We start from the raw sequence: 14843 nt of genomic DNA, 5'->3' as shown, positions 1-14843 counted from the left end.
CTTCTCATGATGGAGATAGCTTTGGTGGCCGGATCTAAGAAGGAGAAGAAGGAGAGAAAAGAAGCCTCTTTTCTAGCATCCCTTGGAGCATGGTGGTGGTGGCCGAATCTCTTCATCCTAGGAGAAGTTTTGATGGCCGAAACTTGCAAGGAAGAAGAAGGTGCTTGGTGGTTCTCATCTCGGAAGATCGTTGCCCACACAACGTCCGAGGTTAGAAGAGGAATAGGGTAGAAGATCAAGAGGTCTTTCTAAAAGGTATAACTAGTAATTTTTCTTTCCGCATCATACTAGTTATTTTTGGAAATAATACCAAATACAAGAGGCATACGATTCTAGAGTTTCGAATTTGTTTTCGATATAGTGTTCTTTTGTTTTTCTTTTCCTTGTGATTTAATTATTCTTTTCGGTTAACCTAAAGTTATTTTAGGAAATTAAATATTATCTTTCCATAAAAGGTTTTGTCTAGTCGGTGGTGGTTGCTCCCATATCCAAGAAGGTCGTGTGCCTCGCCACGTCAGTACTGGGAACCAATTATGGAAATTAATATTTAATGGAATTAATAACTTAAGGTGATTTGGGTCGAACGTGTTAAGTTCCGCAGGAGACCCAAGTCAAAACCTAAAAGAACGAATAGATTAAGTTTTGGATCAAACGTGTTAAGTTCCGCAGGCGATCCAAAATTTAATTTAAAAGAACACATGGTAGCTAGGAAAAGGTTCAGACCTTTGTACAAAATTTTTGTACAGTGGAACCTCTAGGTTTTCCGAGTAGCAACCAACAGTTTGTTCATTCTATTTTCACTATGTACACTAACATGGTGCAGACAAGCACAATCGACAAAAGCAGGGGGAAAATGAATCACACTATTCAACCCCTTTTATTTGCATTGATCGATCCTACAAGTTAAATCAAGAATGGATGTACTTAAAATTTATTTTTTAGCGTTATTTCCATATATGCTGTTTTTCCCTAACTTTCCTAAACATTAAAAAGGAGAGGTTGTTCTAACTTTTGGTCCCTAGGTGATCTAATGCGATCATAATTTTTATGTTAGGTAAAAGGTTTATGTTAATTTTTTTTTTTTTGTGTTGATTTGTTTTAAGGGTAACAAGGACTAAGTATACATATATGGTAGTAAAATATGGAATCCACCATCCCAATGATGCCACACAGTTGACCCCATAACCATATGTGAGGAGGTAAATCAGGAAGTAGTTGACCAGTGCAGGGAGGACTTTTTTTCCTCGGCTTTGCCAATATTTGAACTCTTGCCTATGGTAGTAACTCTGTCTCGCATTAGCCAACTCAACCCTGTTGTCGGGGCCTAATTATACCCATATGGAGAATAGTTTACATGGTCAAGGTTATAAGTGTTGGATATATGTGAATGGAGAAGAAGTAGAAGTAGAAAAAAGCTCCATTGTGAATGGTACTTTAGTCCCATATTGGGAGCTTTAAGGCAAATTGGTTGATTTATATTGATTCACATGCTTTGATGATGTGAACAAATGCATGCGGAGAGGCTCTCTCTCACGCGTGGGTGGGCAAGGGGGTGCGAATCCAGGGCCCAGATTGCACTAAACCATGTTGACTCGTGTGCGGGCATGACCTGCACATGCCAAATGCTGGGCTGGTCGAAGTAAAATTTGTCCAAGTGGAACAATCAATATTTTGCCACATAAACCTTTTGTTGCTTGTAAAGGAAGTATTAAATTGAAGATTAATGCAGAGAGTGAAACGTTGGTGTTTCATATCTCGATGAGTAATCGATCATTAACATTGTTGTTGATCTGAGCTCCTATATAAGGAGGCTGCGATCATATGGCAAAAGGTTACACACACAAAAGGCTGAATCTCCACCTACGTTCCCCATCTCCTCTATCCTGCATTTCTTGCTCGGTGGAGTGCACATGATAGCAGTCGAGTACCTCTCAGTTCGCCATGACCATCAGTTCTTGGTGGGAATCATGGTTCACCCTTATATCCTAGGAAACAAACGTCCCAGGAAAGCCTCGAAGCACAACCAGAGGTGGGGCGAATTTGTTTCAAGGAAACTGCATTCGTCGCGGACCTTGGTTCACTCAGTTCACTCATATGACCGCTTTCTAGGCTTCTCCCTGTTGATCGCTTCACTCTACTGTTCGTTCAGCAACTCGCTCGGCAGAAGTCTTTGACTTGCTCGACAGCAACTTGCTCGACAACAACTCGCTCGGCAAAAGCCTTTGACTCGCTCAGCAACAACTCGCTCGACGGAAGCTTTCGATTCGCTCGCTCGACCCTAAGCTTCGCTCGGTCGGTCTCTTCGCTTGGTCAGCCTTAAGCTTCGCTCGGTCGACCTCTTCGCTCGGTCGACCTCTTTGCTCGGTCGGCCTTAAGCTTCACTCGGATGGCCTCTTCACTCGGTAAGACTCTTCGCTCGGTCGACCTTAGCCTATTTCTCTCAATCGGCAAAAGCCTTCGATCCACTTGGTTGGCCTTAGCCTATTTCTCTCGGTCAGCAGAAGCCTTCGATTAGCTCAGTCGACCTTAGCATATTTTGCTCGGTCGACAACTAACTTACTCGGCCAGCAATTGTGAAGCCTGCGTTAAGCACTTGGCAGACACCAGCTCCTGCTAGCAGTTTGAGATTATCAACTCAGGTCATTTCAAAAGTTAAGTGAATTTAAATTCTATATAATTTTAAATTCAACTAAGTTTCTAAAATATCTTGCAAGAGATTATTTTTGCTAACAATAAGTACTAGTGGTTCAAGGTTCGTAGAAGATTAAAGAATGGTTGGTTTGGGAGACTAGAGGAACCATAGATAGGGTTGTAAATGAACCAAGCGTTCGTGAACAAGCTTAGTGTTCGACTTGGTAAGAGCTTGTTTATGTTCGTTCAATATACATAAGATTAATTAAACAAACAAGCTTGAATAGCTCGTTAAGCTTGAACACATATGTGTTCAGCTCGTTAACGTTCGTGAACAACGTTCGTGAACAATGTTCACGAACTATATTTATTAATAAAACTCTTTTCAATATGCTAAATAATAATAAAATAAATAAATAAATTTAAATTATCAATCTTAATAACCAATCAAACAATTAAAAGTTTCAAACAATCAAACATGCTTGAATTGAGAGCTTGATAACATCTAAACGAACCAAGCTCAAGTCAAACTTGAATTGAGAGCTTGATAACATCTAAACGAACCAAGCTCAAGCCAAGTTTCAAACAAGCTCAAGCTCATAAAAAATAAACCAAGCCAAGCTTGAACACTCATTTCAAAAGCTTGGTTCATTTTAAGCTCGGCTTGGCTCAGCTCGGTTATCTTATCAAACAAGCTTAAACACCCCAAAGCTTGGCTCGGCTCGGCTTGTTTACAGCCCTAACCATAGAATTTAAAACATCGGAGGTTGGGGCATTGGGGAGGAGTGTAAGCATCTGGAATATGAAGGATGTCACAGAGGGATGAGAAATGTACTATTAGTTTCTTTCTATTTAGGAAGTTTGACTGATTTAATTGACAACTAATTCGATTAGGCAATTGACTTAGAAAATTATTGTACCTTTTTTTATTTGACTAGTCTATTGATCATAAACAATCAATTTGATTCTGAAGTTGGTTGGATGGCTTGTTTATGAAAGAATCAAAGGAAACAATTGTAACTACTGATTCAATCAAGGTCAATCAGTTATAGTGATTGCAACATGAACCTTGGAAAAAGTAATCATCAAGGCAAACACAAAAAAATGATTACAAGCCACATGAATAAGTCAAAATAGTCAATTGATAGTGATATAATAATCTACTGATAAGCAATGTTAAAAAAAGGCGCTAGGCGGTAGGCGGACGGTTGCCCATCGCCTAGCACCTAGGCGCCTAAGTAGAATTTTTTTCCCAAGAAAACACTGTCAGATAGATCAGCTGATCAATCCAATAAGGTTTTCTCCACAAATAGAACTGTGTTGAATCGATCAGCTGATCGATTCAACATGCTGAATCGATTAGCTAATCGATTCAACATGCCGAATCGATTAGCTGATGGATTCAACATGCCGAATCGATTAGTTGATCGATTCAACATGCCGAATCGATCAATTGATCGATTTGGCAGGATTCTATTTATTACAAAATCCTTCCGAATAAATCAATTGATCGATTCAACACGTCGAATCGATCAGCTGATCGATTTGGTAGGGTTATGTTTGTCGTAGAATCCTTCCAAATCAATCAATTGATCATTCAGCAGGTCGAATCGATCAATTAATCGATTCGGTAGGGTTCTGTTTGTCGCAGAATCCTACCAAATTGATCACTTGATCAATTTGGTAGGATTATGTGATATGGCAGAATCCTGAAACTGAAAGTCTGAAAGACTTTCTCAATAGATAAATGTAAATAGAAATATCGAAATAGCAAAAGTATACAAACTAGTCTAAAAGACCAAAGTACAAACTACAGACTAAAAGTCTGAAACTATCAAGACATATAAAATAGCAAAAGTTTTCTCACAGCCACAAAATAACTCATATAATCTCCTATATCTCTAATTCTTCTTCTGGTCAACTCCATATTTCTCCAACACTTACTCGGTATCGGATTCAAACTCAAAATCCATAGCATCTTCCTCTTCTTCTTCCAATACAAATTCTTCTTTGTGAAGTTCTCTGATATCTTCAATATTTATCTCAACATCTTCATCTCCATCATCAACAATCCATCCTTGTGACATAGTTGCTTCACTAGCAAGTAGCACATCTTCTCTTTTTTTTTCTTTTTTTTTTTTGTTTATGGTCTTGGCATTGAATTGAATATAGACTAAATTGTTCAACCTTTCGGTATCTAGTCTATTTCTTTTCTTTGTATGAATCTACATTAAATAAATATATTAATTATTAAGTCAATAAGTAATTATTAATTAAGTACTTACCCCCTCAAATGTACTCCAATTTCTCTCACAACCGGAAGACCTTATAGTTAAAGAAAGAATTCTTTTAGACATCTTTTGTAATTTAGGTGCACCGTGTTCAAAAAGATGTCACCGGCTAACTAAATAAAAACAAATCAAACAATAACAATAAGCAAAATCAAGAAACAACAAACAAGCAATAAAAATAACAAAATAAAGTAAGTATTTAGTTCTTACCCGGATCATATTTCTCACCATTTTTTGTGCATCCAATTATTGCCAATGGTCTTCCAAATCCCCCCCCCCCACACACACACACTTTATTAATATACTTCAATAACTCCACATTTACTAGCTCACTTTGGCTATCAATATCATTGACAAAGAATGCTTCAATATAAGTGAATAAGTCATTCGTGACCACTTCTTCACTTCATATGCTCTAGTCATTGAAAGAGTAATAAGAATTCAAGAGGTAGGCTACCAAATGTAGTGGACTATCAAGCCGATTATGACTTTTCTCATCAATAATATCAATAATTGGACGATAGTGAAGCTCTTGATTTTTTTAATGTCACCTTAATCTCCTCTCTCACTCTAAGTAATTCTCCATATGCAAAACCCATATATAGCTTCTTATCCCCATCAACAAGACGAAGCGGCTTAACTAAAGGGGCAAACATCTTCAAGCAAAAAACTTACTCTATTCTAAAGAGAGGCATTCATAGCGGTATTATGTGTCACCTTCCTCTTTATGCTTTTTGAATGTTTGCATGCATTCTATTCTTTACTAGCAACCATAGATCTTAATTCACTTCTCTTCTCCATCAAGCTTTGTAAAGTTAGAAAAGCGGTTGTAAATCGTGTTACTCCCAGCCTGACTATGCCCCTTTTTTAGTAGACTTTCTCATCATTGACAATGTCTTGTGATGTGCATAAATAAAGATTGTCAAGTTCTTTTCCTTCTCAATAACCCCTTTGAATTTTGGTTGGCTCTCAATTCCTTGAAGCATAAAATTCATGGTGTGAGTTGAACATGAAGTCCAAAATATATGTGATCTCTTTTCCTTCAACAAATCTATAAACATCATATTATTCAAAGCATTGCTCGTTACCACTGGACTACACTTTAGGGCTCAACCTCTTTAATGCACTTGTCCATATATTCAAATATATATTTCCGGTGTGTGCTTCATCTGATGCTTCCCTAGAAAAAAAGGAAAGTTGTGCCTTCTTTACAATTGACACACAAATTTATTATACTTCTTCTTTTCCAGTCGGTTCAAGCATCGATCAAAATTGAGCAATCATTCAGAGCTTATTCTTCTTATTGCTTCTTTAATAGACTTTTAGTTCTATCTATCTCTTCCTTCAATAAGAGCTCCTTTAATAAGTATTGAGTTGGAGGGCGATAACCCGGACCCAATTGACCAACTGCTTCCACAAACCTCTTGAAGCTATCAATGTCAATGGCATGAAAAGGAATACCAGACTTATACGCCCATCGAGCTAAATATTGGTGCACATTGTGTGTCTTTTGCTTCCAAAGTGCATCAATAATATTTTATTATTGTTTTGTTTTCTTACTTCCACTCAATGAAGATTTGGAATCAATAACGGATGTAAATCTATCCATAGGGCCAAGAGTAAGCGGATTCCTTCTTGTCCCTAGAGTCCCTTCATTTTCCTTATATTTTTCAAGAACAACTTCTCTCACCTCCATTTCATTGATATTCTTTTATTTTTTTTTGTTCTTGCTTCTTCAATTGCATTCTTATACTTTAATTTATTCTCATCCGAGGACTTTTGGACTTCTTACATAAGGCAACATTTTCCTTGATATTGACAACATATTGTTTGATCCTATAAATTCCACCATTAGTAATTTTTTGACACAACTTATATTTCAACTTATCTAATTTGTAGAATTCACCACAAATTCCCATCCAACATAATTTGAATTACACTTTAAAGGGGCAACAATCGACCACATTAAATTAATTAGATGCTTGAGAATCTAATAAAAAAAATGTAGATGTGTTATATTAATGACCCCTAGTGTCGGCCCCACGAATATGGATAGAGGTAAATGCAGGTACACAGACATTAGGCTCATGGTAGGGTAAACCCCAGGTCGTCAGTTCCTGAGAATTGATCCCTGACCATTACGCTAAAGATGTCATGCACCTACCGTCTGCGCTACGCCCTGGAGGCACTTGAGTATCTAATAAAGAACATACAAGCAATGGTTATCAAGCAGTCAAAAAACCCATAGATGATAATTCTTAATTCAAGGCAAGTAATAACATACAATTGAATTTTATTAAGTATTAACCAATGGCGGGAAATGAAGAACATACAAGCAATGATTATCATTTATCAAACATACAATTTTAGTAACTTGGCAGAAGAAAAAGTTGTCTACAACTGTGGTTGGAAATGAAGGAACAAGGGTTGCTTCCTTTCGTTGTTAACACTTGGTAGCCTTGGCGACAACAAGCTCCTTGATGAAGACTAAAGGAGGAAGAGGCTAGGACAACAAGCTCTTTGCTGCTCATTCATTTTTCAGAAGAAGGGGAGGGAGAAGAGGCAGCAACTAGGGCAGGTTGGAGAATAAAATAGGATGAAGAAGAAGGGGAGGAAGAAGATTATGAGGTTTAGGGTGACTGAAAATCCTAATTAAAAGTTTAAAACATAACCCTATAATTTATATCAGTTGATCGATTTAAGGGGAAGAAGTTTATTGTGAAAAATTGGCCAAATCGATCTGGTAGGGTTTTCATAACAAATAGAATCGTGTTGAATCGATCAGCTGATCGATTCAACAAGCCAAAATGATCAGCTAATCGATTCAGTAGGGTTATATTTATTGTGAAAACCCTACCGAATTGATCAGCTGATTGATTCGGTCAGTTTTTCGCGATAAAAAAAAATTAGGCACCACCGAGGAGGCGACACTCAATGGCATCATAGGTAGTCCCAGCCGCTTAGGCGGTCGATTAATGCCTCACCACTTACCATCGCCACCTTGCCATGTGGGGTAGTTGGTTGCTGCCGACCGCCTAGGCAGCCCTAAGCGGGGATTTTTTGAACACTGCTGATAAGGGTATGTCAACACGATCATGTAAATAAAGTAATTTATGAGAAAAGCTTTAAAAATGGAGTTTAGAACCATGAACAGAACAATGCATTACAATATATTAGAAAAAGTTTTATTTTTGTTATTCCACTGTTGAACTTTATTGAAAACCCTATCTTTGTTGTAAGCCTCCCGTACTTGTTTATAATGATCGTATTATTGTGATATAGTATTAAATAAATTAATTATCGAATCCTCTCTACGATCATGTAGTATAAGAATATTGATTCAATCATCTCCTAATGAATATAACGATAGGATAATAGTTTTTAAAATTATGTTATTTAGGGTTTTGGGGTTTTTGACTATAAATGAGGTTTTGGATTTTGAATTCTAAGTCTAATTAAAGAGCAATACAAATAATGAAAATCTAATATAACATAAACTATGATTGTAAGGGAATTAAAGGCAACATAAAGTAAACATCTAACATCTAACGAAACGGAGTATTTAACAAAACCTAAAGCATTTAACAAAATCTAATCTAATCTAACCTAATTACATTCAAATGAAGGACACAAACATAATGGATTCAAACTAACACAGCATTGCAAATAATTAACTAGAGGAATTGCAAAACCAAAACCTCACTACAGATAGAAATATTTCATTGAACACCTATGAGCATGAATCAAATTAAACCAAATGCACACAATCTTAAATAGGGGAGTTAATTCCATTACAATTCATCAATCAACAAAAACAAGCAACACATGAAGAGAACCCAACAAATAAGAATTCAAGCCAGCACCTCAAAAGAGCTTCAAATGGCCGTTGTCTTGAGATGAAGAGGAGGTGGTAGGTTGTTCAGGTTCGGAGCAGATGCCTAATCGATCTTGAAAGATCTATGGATGACGAAGGAAACTCTGGCTACTTTCTGGCGATGGGCAACCCCAAGCTCCAGTAAGAACGACCATGAGATGAGGAAGTTGTGATCGTATCTTGCTTCGATTGGTAGAGGAGATCCGATCTGATCGAGATCTGGATAAGTAGATGAAGTATGCCGAGGAAGGAGATCCCCTTTACCTCGATGGAATGGAGCGGAGATGGTTAGAAGATGATGATGTTGTGGTCCCGTTTCTCTCCAGCAGTGGCATGCGATAGAGGAGTCTGTTGGACAATCTGTCGAAGATTTTGGGGAATTTGCCGAATTTAAATTACATCAAATTAAATTCAACTTATTTGTCGAGATAACCTGAGCAGATAATCTCAGGCTATCAACAGGGGCTGGTTTCTGCCAAGTATTGAGTGCAAATTGCACAATGGTTGAGCGACCGAGTGGGAAGAATGGTCGAGCGACCAAATCGGGCTGTGAGGCAGAGCGACCAAATGGCAGAACTGGTAGAGCAGCTGAGTGGGCAGTGCGATCGAGTCACAGATCAAACCGAGAGTCCGACCGGACAGAGTAGCCTACCAAGTAGGAGTGGCTGACCGGGAAGAGCAGCTCGAGTGACAGAGCAACGGAGTGAGCGAAGCGTTCAAGTGGACCGAGGCGTACGATGGATGCAGTTTCCTTGAAACAGATTCACCCCACCTCCAGCTATGTTTCGAGATTTTCTCAGATCGTCTGTTTCCTAGAATATAACGATTAACCATGATGCACACCAAGCACTGGTGGTCACGGTGAACTGAGAGATATCCGACTGCTATCACAGGTACTCCACTGAGCAAGAGATGGGAGAACTAGGTGGAGAACTTAAGCTTTTTGTGTGTGTTGCCTGTGATCGCAACCATCTCATATAAGAGCTCAAACCAATAAGCAACGTTTAATGATCTGTTAATGATCATTACTCGCTGAGCTGAAACGTCAACGTTTCACTCCGCTGTTTAAATTTTGCATTAACCTTTAATTTAATGCATCCGTTACTTGGTAAATTTTACCCCGACCAATCCAGCATTTGGCGTGAGCGGGTAATATAAGAGAAGAGGTACTTATGGCAGAACAGGCTGATTCAATCAGGGATGGATCTAGGAATTAGAAGTGAACTGGGTTAATCCCAAATTAGTTGAGTCAGCTAAGAACACCATAGAAGAGGTCTGAGTTCACTTCACGAGCATATTACCATCTTATCTTTTCCTATATTTTGCCAAATTTTAAGTTTTAATTAAATATATTTTTTTCATTATTTAATAAACTGTTAAGTTATTTTACAGATAATGATATCTAATTCATAGATGTTGAAAATTTAGGAGTGACCATTGACACCGATGTTAGACAGTGTGCCGCAGACGGTGAGCTAGAGATAGTCGGTTCACGAGCGCAGTGTGAGGTCATACTTGAGTGTCTCGTGCAGGACCTCAATTCATAGTTGCTTGCTTTTGGCGTTGACGTAAAGGTACATCGGCGTGGACGCCACCTCGATCCTGTCATGACAGTCGAGGGTAGTCATGTCGACGAATACACCTCTGGCCACGAAGGGAGTGGATGTGGTCACGAGCGACAATAAAAAATGTATATGAGGATGAGTCAACGAGGCAGAGGAGGAAGACAATATCAAGGAGGACGATGAACATAGTTAATTGATTCGTAAGTTCATTGTTCTAGTTGTCAATCAATAAAATAAGCCTATACATTCAATTTGTGTTTTTTATTAATGTAATAAAATTATTATATGATTTGCTTGATTTTAAAGTAAAAAAATAATTAAAATGGTGTTTTTATTTGATTCGGTGAATGAAAAAATATGAAGTGATTTTATGATTTTCTTGCATAATTTGTTCAGTGCAATCCGAGCCCTGAATTTGTACCCGTACACCCATGTATGAGAGATAGTTTCTTCCCATACATTTGTTCATATCATCAATACATGCGAATTAATATAAAACCAACTAATATGTCTTAAACTTCTCTTATTTACAATGGAGCTTCTTTTCTCTTCTAACTCTTCTCCATTCACGTCGGGAGGAAGAAGTGGTGCGTCGGGAGAAAGTTGGGATTGATTGGTGGAGAAGGAAGATGTCGCCGGAATCTATTATGTGGATCGTCGGAGCTTGGATGGAGGTGGATAGTGGATTTGATGGTAGACGGTTGGTTGGTGGTGTGGGATGGAAGTTTGCGATTGGTGGAGATGGAGGAAGCTGCAAATGAAGTAGGGAATCCCCTTTCTACTCCGGTGGTCGCTTGCAGTGGAGGAGAGGTCGACAGTGATATGCATGAGGGAGATGAGTCTCAAGTCACAACCCCCTCGTTACTATGCCGATCTTTGTTAGTGTAGCTTCTCAAAGCTTGTGGATCTGGGTTTTGGGTTGAGGAGGAAATGGGTTAAAAGATCCAATCCGAATTGGAGTTGGGTTGGACTACCACTCCTTGAAATGAGGTGAACCAAGGTTTGATTGGGTTGGATGTGTCCAATCTCTCCAAAAGTGAGCCAACCGTCAACTTGAACCATTTACCAAATTGAGGGCTTCAAAGGAACCGTGTACTAAATCTCTCAAGTGATGAACCATCTTCTCTAAGTTGAACCAAGTCCAAATTGAACCAAAGCTTCATTTGAACCGAGCTCTCCTCAACCCTAGCATAGGGTTCAATTGGTTTGGTTTGATTTGTGTCCATGTTTCTTTGTTAATTTCTTGTAAAATCATGAAATAATACTAGAATTTAGGAAAAAATTATAATAAACTCAAAAATAGATCTTACTTGTAAAATAAAATATAAAAAATAATTTACGCAAATGAGAAGATAAAAATGTTGGATATAAGAGCTAAAGTAATATGTTAAAATGTTAATTATCATTTATCATTGATGATTATGTAATAGATTTTTCCACCTACTCTTTATCAAAGAGAAAATCTAGAGGATTTTGGAAGCTTGAAGTTGGAGTTGTTGAACCATGTAAATAGCTTGTCTTTGTGGCGTGGTATGTGATCTTATGTTTATTTAGTTTTTTGTTGCTAATTTTTTGTGTGGCCTTATTGGTAAAAGAAGGAAAAAAATATATATTTGTAGGCACAATAGCTATTCACACGTCCTCTAGCATTCACCTCTCTTTCAAAACTAGCGCACATTAACAACACCTTCATTAGCAAATCTTTTATACATTTTAGATAATAAAATACAAAAACGTTTATTATCATCAGCAAAAGAGCACTTTATTTTTAAAAAATAAAAATAACATTTATCTATAATTTACTATCCAAAATACTAAAAACAACTCTAAACGAAGCTACTTAATTATGCCAAAGTAGCTCTAAGGTGGAACCGCTTAACTTTAAGGTGGAGCTGTTTTGAAGCAGCTCAAACACATAAAAGTATTTTAGGTAGAAAATTATACATAGGACATTGTTTTAATATATATATATATTTAAAATAAAAGGTGCTTTTTAAATTTTCTGTCTTTAACTTCTCACTTTCTCTACTTTACCTAATGAGCTATTTGGCCTACCACTTTAATGAAGTAGCTTGTAGTTTTGATGGAGAGCAAACTCTTCTTGCTTGACTATATATATCTTATGAGAAGCAACTTACATTTTACACTGGGCTTTAGTTCAAATATTGTTCACTAGCCTAGAGGTTAGGATTTAGGAAAGAGGGGAAAGAAGTTGATTGAGAAGGAACAAAATTATATTTTTGGTAACTCCTAACATGTTTATTCCGTGTTTTTTTTTTCAAGTAAACAAGTGTAGACTCCTTCTTCTCCTCAATTTTTTTAATTTTTTTTTTTTTTATCTTCTTGAGTAAACACTCTGTTAGCTGGTGAGAGTCCTTGCCCATCACAGCTAATAGCCCATTGCGGTCCATTGGGCACACAGAAAAGACAATGGAATGTATTGCAATATTTTAGTGAACCATATTAGAAAGTTTCAGTATTACCTATTTCACGTACTCAATTTTTTTTTTCATTGAAAAAACATTCCCATTATGTTGTTCTTTTTTTTCTACATTTAATTTTTTCTCAATCCATTCAAAAATTCTGCGTTCTCAATTTATATAGTTGAATACAAATCTAATGGCAAAATCATTAAGGAGATTGGTAGGAGTATTAATTTTAATTTAAAGCGATTCTAAATTTTCTAGATTCATTTTTTAAAATGAAATGACTTTGGACGTACACCATTCAAAAAATTTAAAAGTTTCATATTTTTTTCGAAATAGATGAGTCATAACAATTCATGGGTGGTGTTGGTTAGTGAATGCCATTATCTTAATTCTCATAATAAGTTTGTGATAAATTTTATTAAACCTTTGTATGTTCAAAAATTCATCGCTTTTAATTTACATTGCCAAATAAAGTCTAAGAGTATGAATACATTAAAAAGATTTGTAGGAATAAATTAGCTTTGGTTTGAAAACTTTGAAGTGATTTAGAATTTTCTAGGTCAATTAGTTAATTTGAAACAAAAGTGATAGATGAACCTATACTATTCTAAAATGTAATGCTATGTTTATTTGGGAGAACGGAAAGCTAAACTAAAGAAAAATTTTCGTAATCGTTTATTTCATTAAAATTTTAAAAAAGAAGAGAAACATAATTCATCAATGAATGATTTTATAGCTAAAATAAATTATTTCAAAATCAGATAGAAAATAATGATGAGAAAAAAATGATCCATGTACCCATTACCTATTAACTTATATTAACTTATAGATTTAAAAAATTATGAATGACTTTAAATCAAAATTAATATATTTCTATTTAATATATTTGTATTTGAATTCGGTCTCATAAATTAAGAATAATAAAAATTTAAATTGTTAGTGTAAAAATTTAAATATAAAAAAGAAGAGATATAATTGTTCATGGTATTTAATTTTTGGAATCTTAATTTTGGAATTGACCTATTTAGTCCCATAAAAGTTTACTATAAAGATAAATCTGAAAGTACGAGGATTATCTTCCCAAAGAGGAAGAAAATTAATCCACAGCTAGAAATTGGGCGAGGGTGCTTGGTTAAGCGGAAGCTCTCTGCTGTTGCAACCTAGCCCGGGGCAATACTGAATGCCGACTGTTTGCATTGACGGCTGAAGCCCTAACCTAAATTGTACCGAGGCGCGCGATTCTCCTTGCCGTTCCTCCCTCATCACCGAAGCTGCAGCTCTTCTTGGTCTCTCTCTCTCTCGTTCAACGTTTTAGTCCAGGTTCTGGGAAGGGCTGATGCTAGCGCAGGATGGGAATCAACAAGGTCACCGATGAGGGGATCGCGCTCGTCCGATCGGTGGTCGGTCAGGAATTCTCGGAGATGGACATTATTCGCGCTCTCCACATGGCAAATAACGACGTATCCTCCGCTATTAACATCATCTTCGACACTCCGCACCTCCGCCTCACCCCGGGCGACAAAACCATTGGCGCCCGGAGGAGAAGCCTCGACTCGCCCACCTCTATTACAATCCCCGTCGGTCGAGAAACCATAGCTACCGCTGCTAATGTTAACCTTGAGCCTGCTGCTGCCAGTGCTACTCCCGCCTGCACGCCGCTTACCGTGGATGCTACCTCTCTTGCCAATCACGAGCCCGTGGTTGCCCCTTGTAAAGTCGAAAGTGATCTCCTTGAGGACGGGAGCCCCAAAGTTGGGGCAGCCTCGGATCCCTACCCTTCGACAGATTTGAAGGAGAGGGATTGGTGGCTTGTGGGAAGTGCCGAGCTTTCTGGGCTTTCGACGTGCAAGGGTAGGCGGATTAAGCCGGGTGATAAGGTGATTTTTTCCTTCCCGTTGACGAATAAGGTGGTTTCTCCCTCTTCTGGAACTCGGTTTCCTAGCCGAGGTCGTTCCGTGGCTTCTTGTTCTGAAATAGTGCGCTTCTCCACTGAAGAGCATGGGGAGGTTGATTCTTCGTCACTAGTTTTCAGGAATGTCTGTGCTATCCTGGT

The 14843-nt window shown here is 37.6% G+C and overlaps 1 protein-coding gene across 1 annotated transcript in view; it reads left to right on the top strand.

The window, feature by feature from the left end:
* The first annotated feature begins 13880 nt into the window (after positions 1-13880).
* Positions 13881-14843, top strand: part of LOC122041985 (DNA repair protein RAD5A-like) — a 42832-nt gene continuing 41869 nt past the window's right edge. The window contains exon 1 of the mRNA XM_042601891.1: positions 13881-14796. Within this exon, the coding sequence (XP_042457825.1) occupies positions 14140-14796 (657 nt within the window). The 5' untranslated portion in view covers positions 13881-14139. The remainder of the gene's footprint in view (positions 14797-14843) is intronic.

This window comes from Zingiber officinale, chromosome 2A, assembly GCF_018446385.1.
Source record: "Zingiber officinale cultivar Zhangliang chromosome 2A, Zo_v1.1, whole genome shotgun sequence".
NCBI classification, from domain to species: Eukaryota; Viridiplantae; Streptophyta; class Magnoliopsida; order Zingiberales; family Zingiberaceae; genus Zingiber; species Zingiber officinale.
This window is presented reverse-complemented; position numbering and strand designations above follow the sequence as displayed.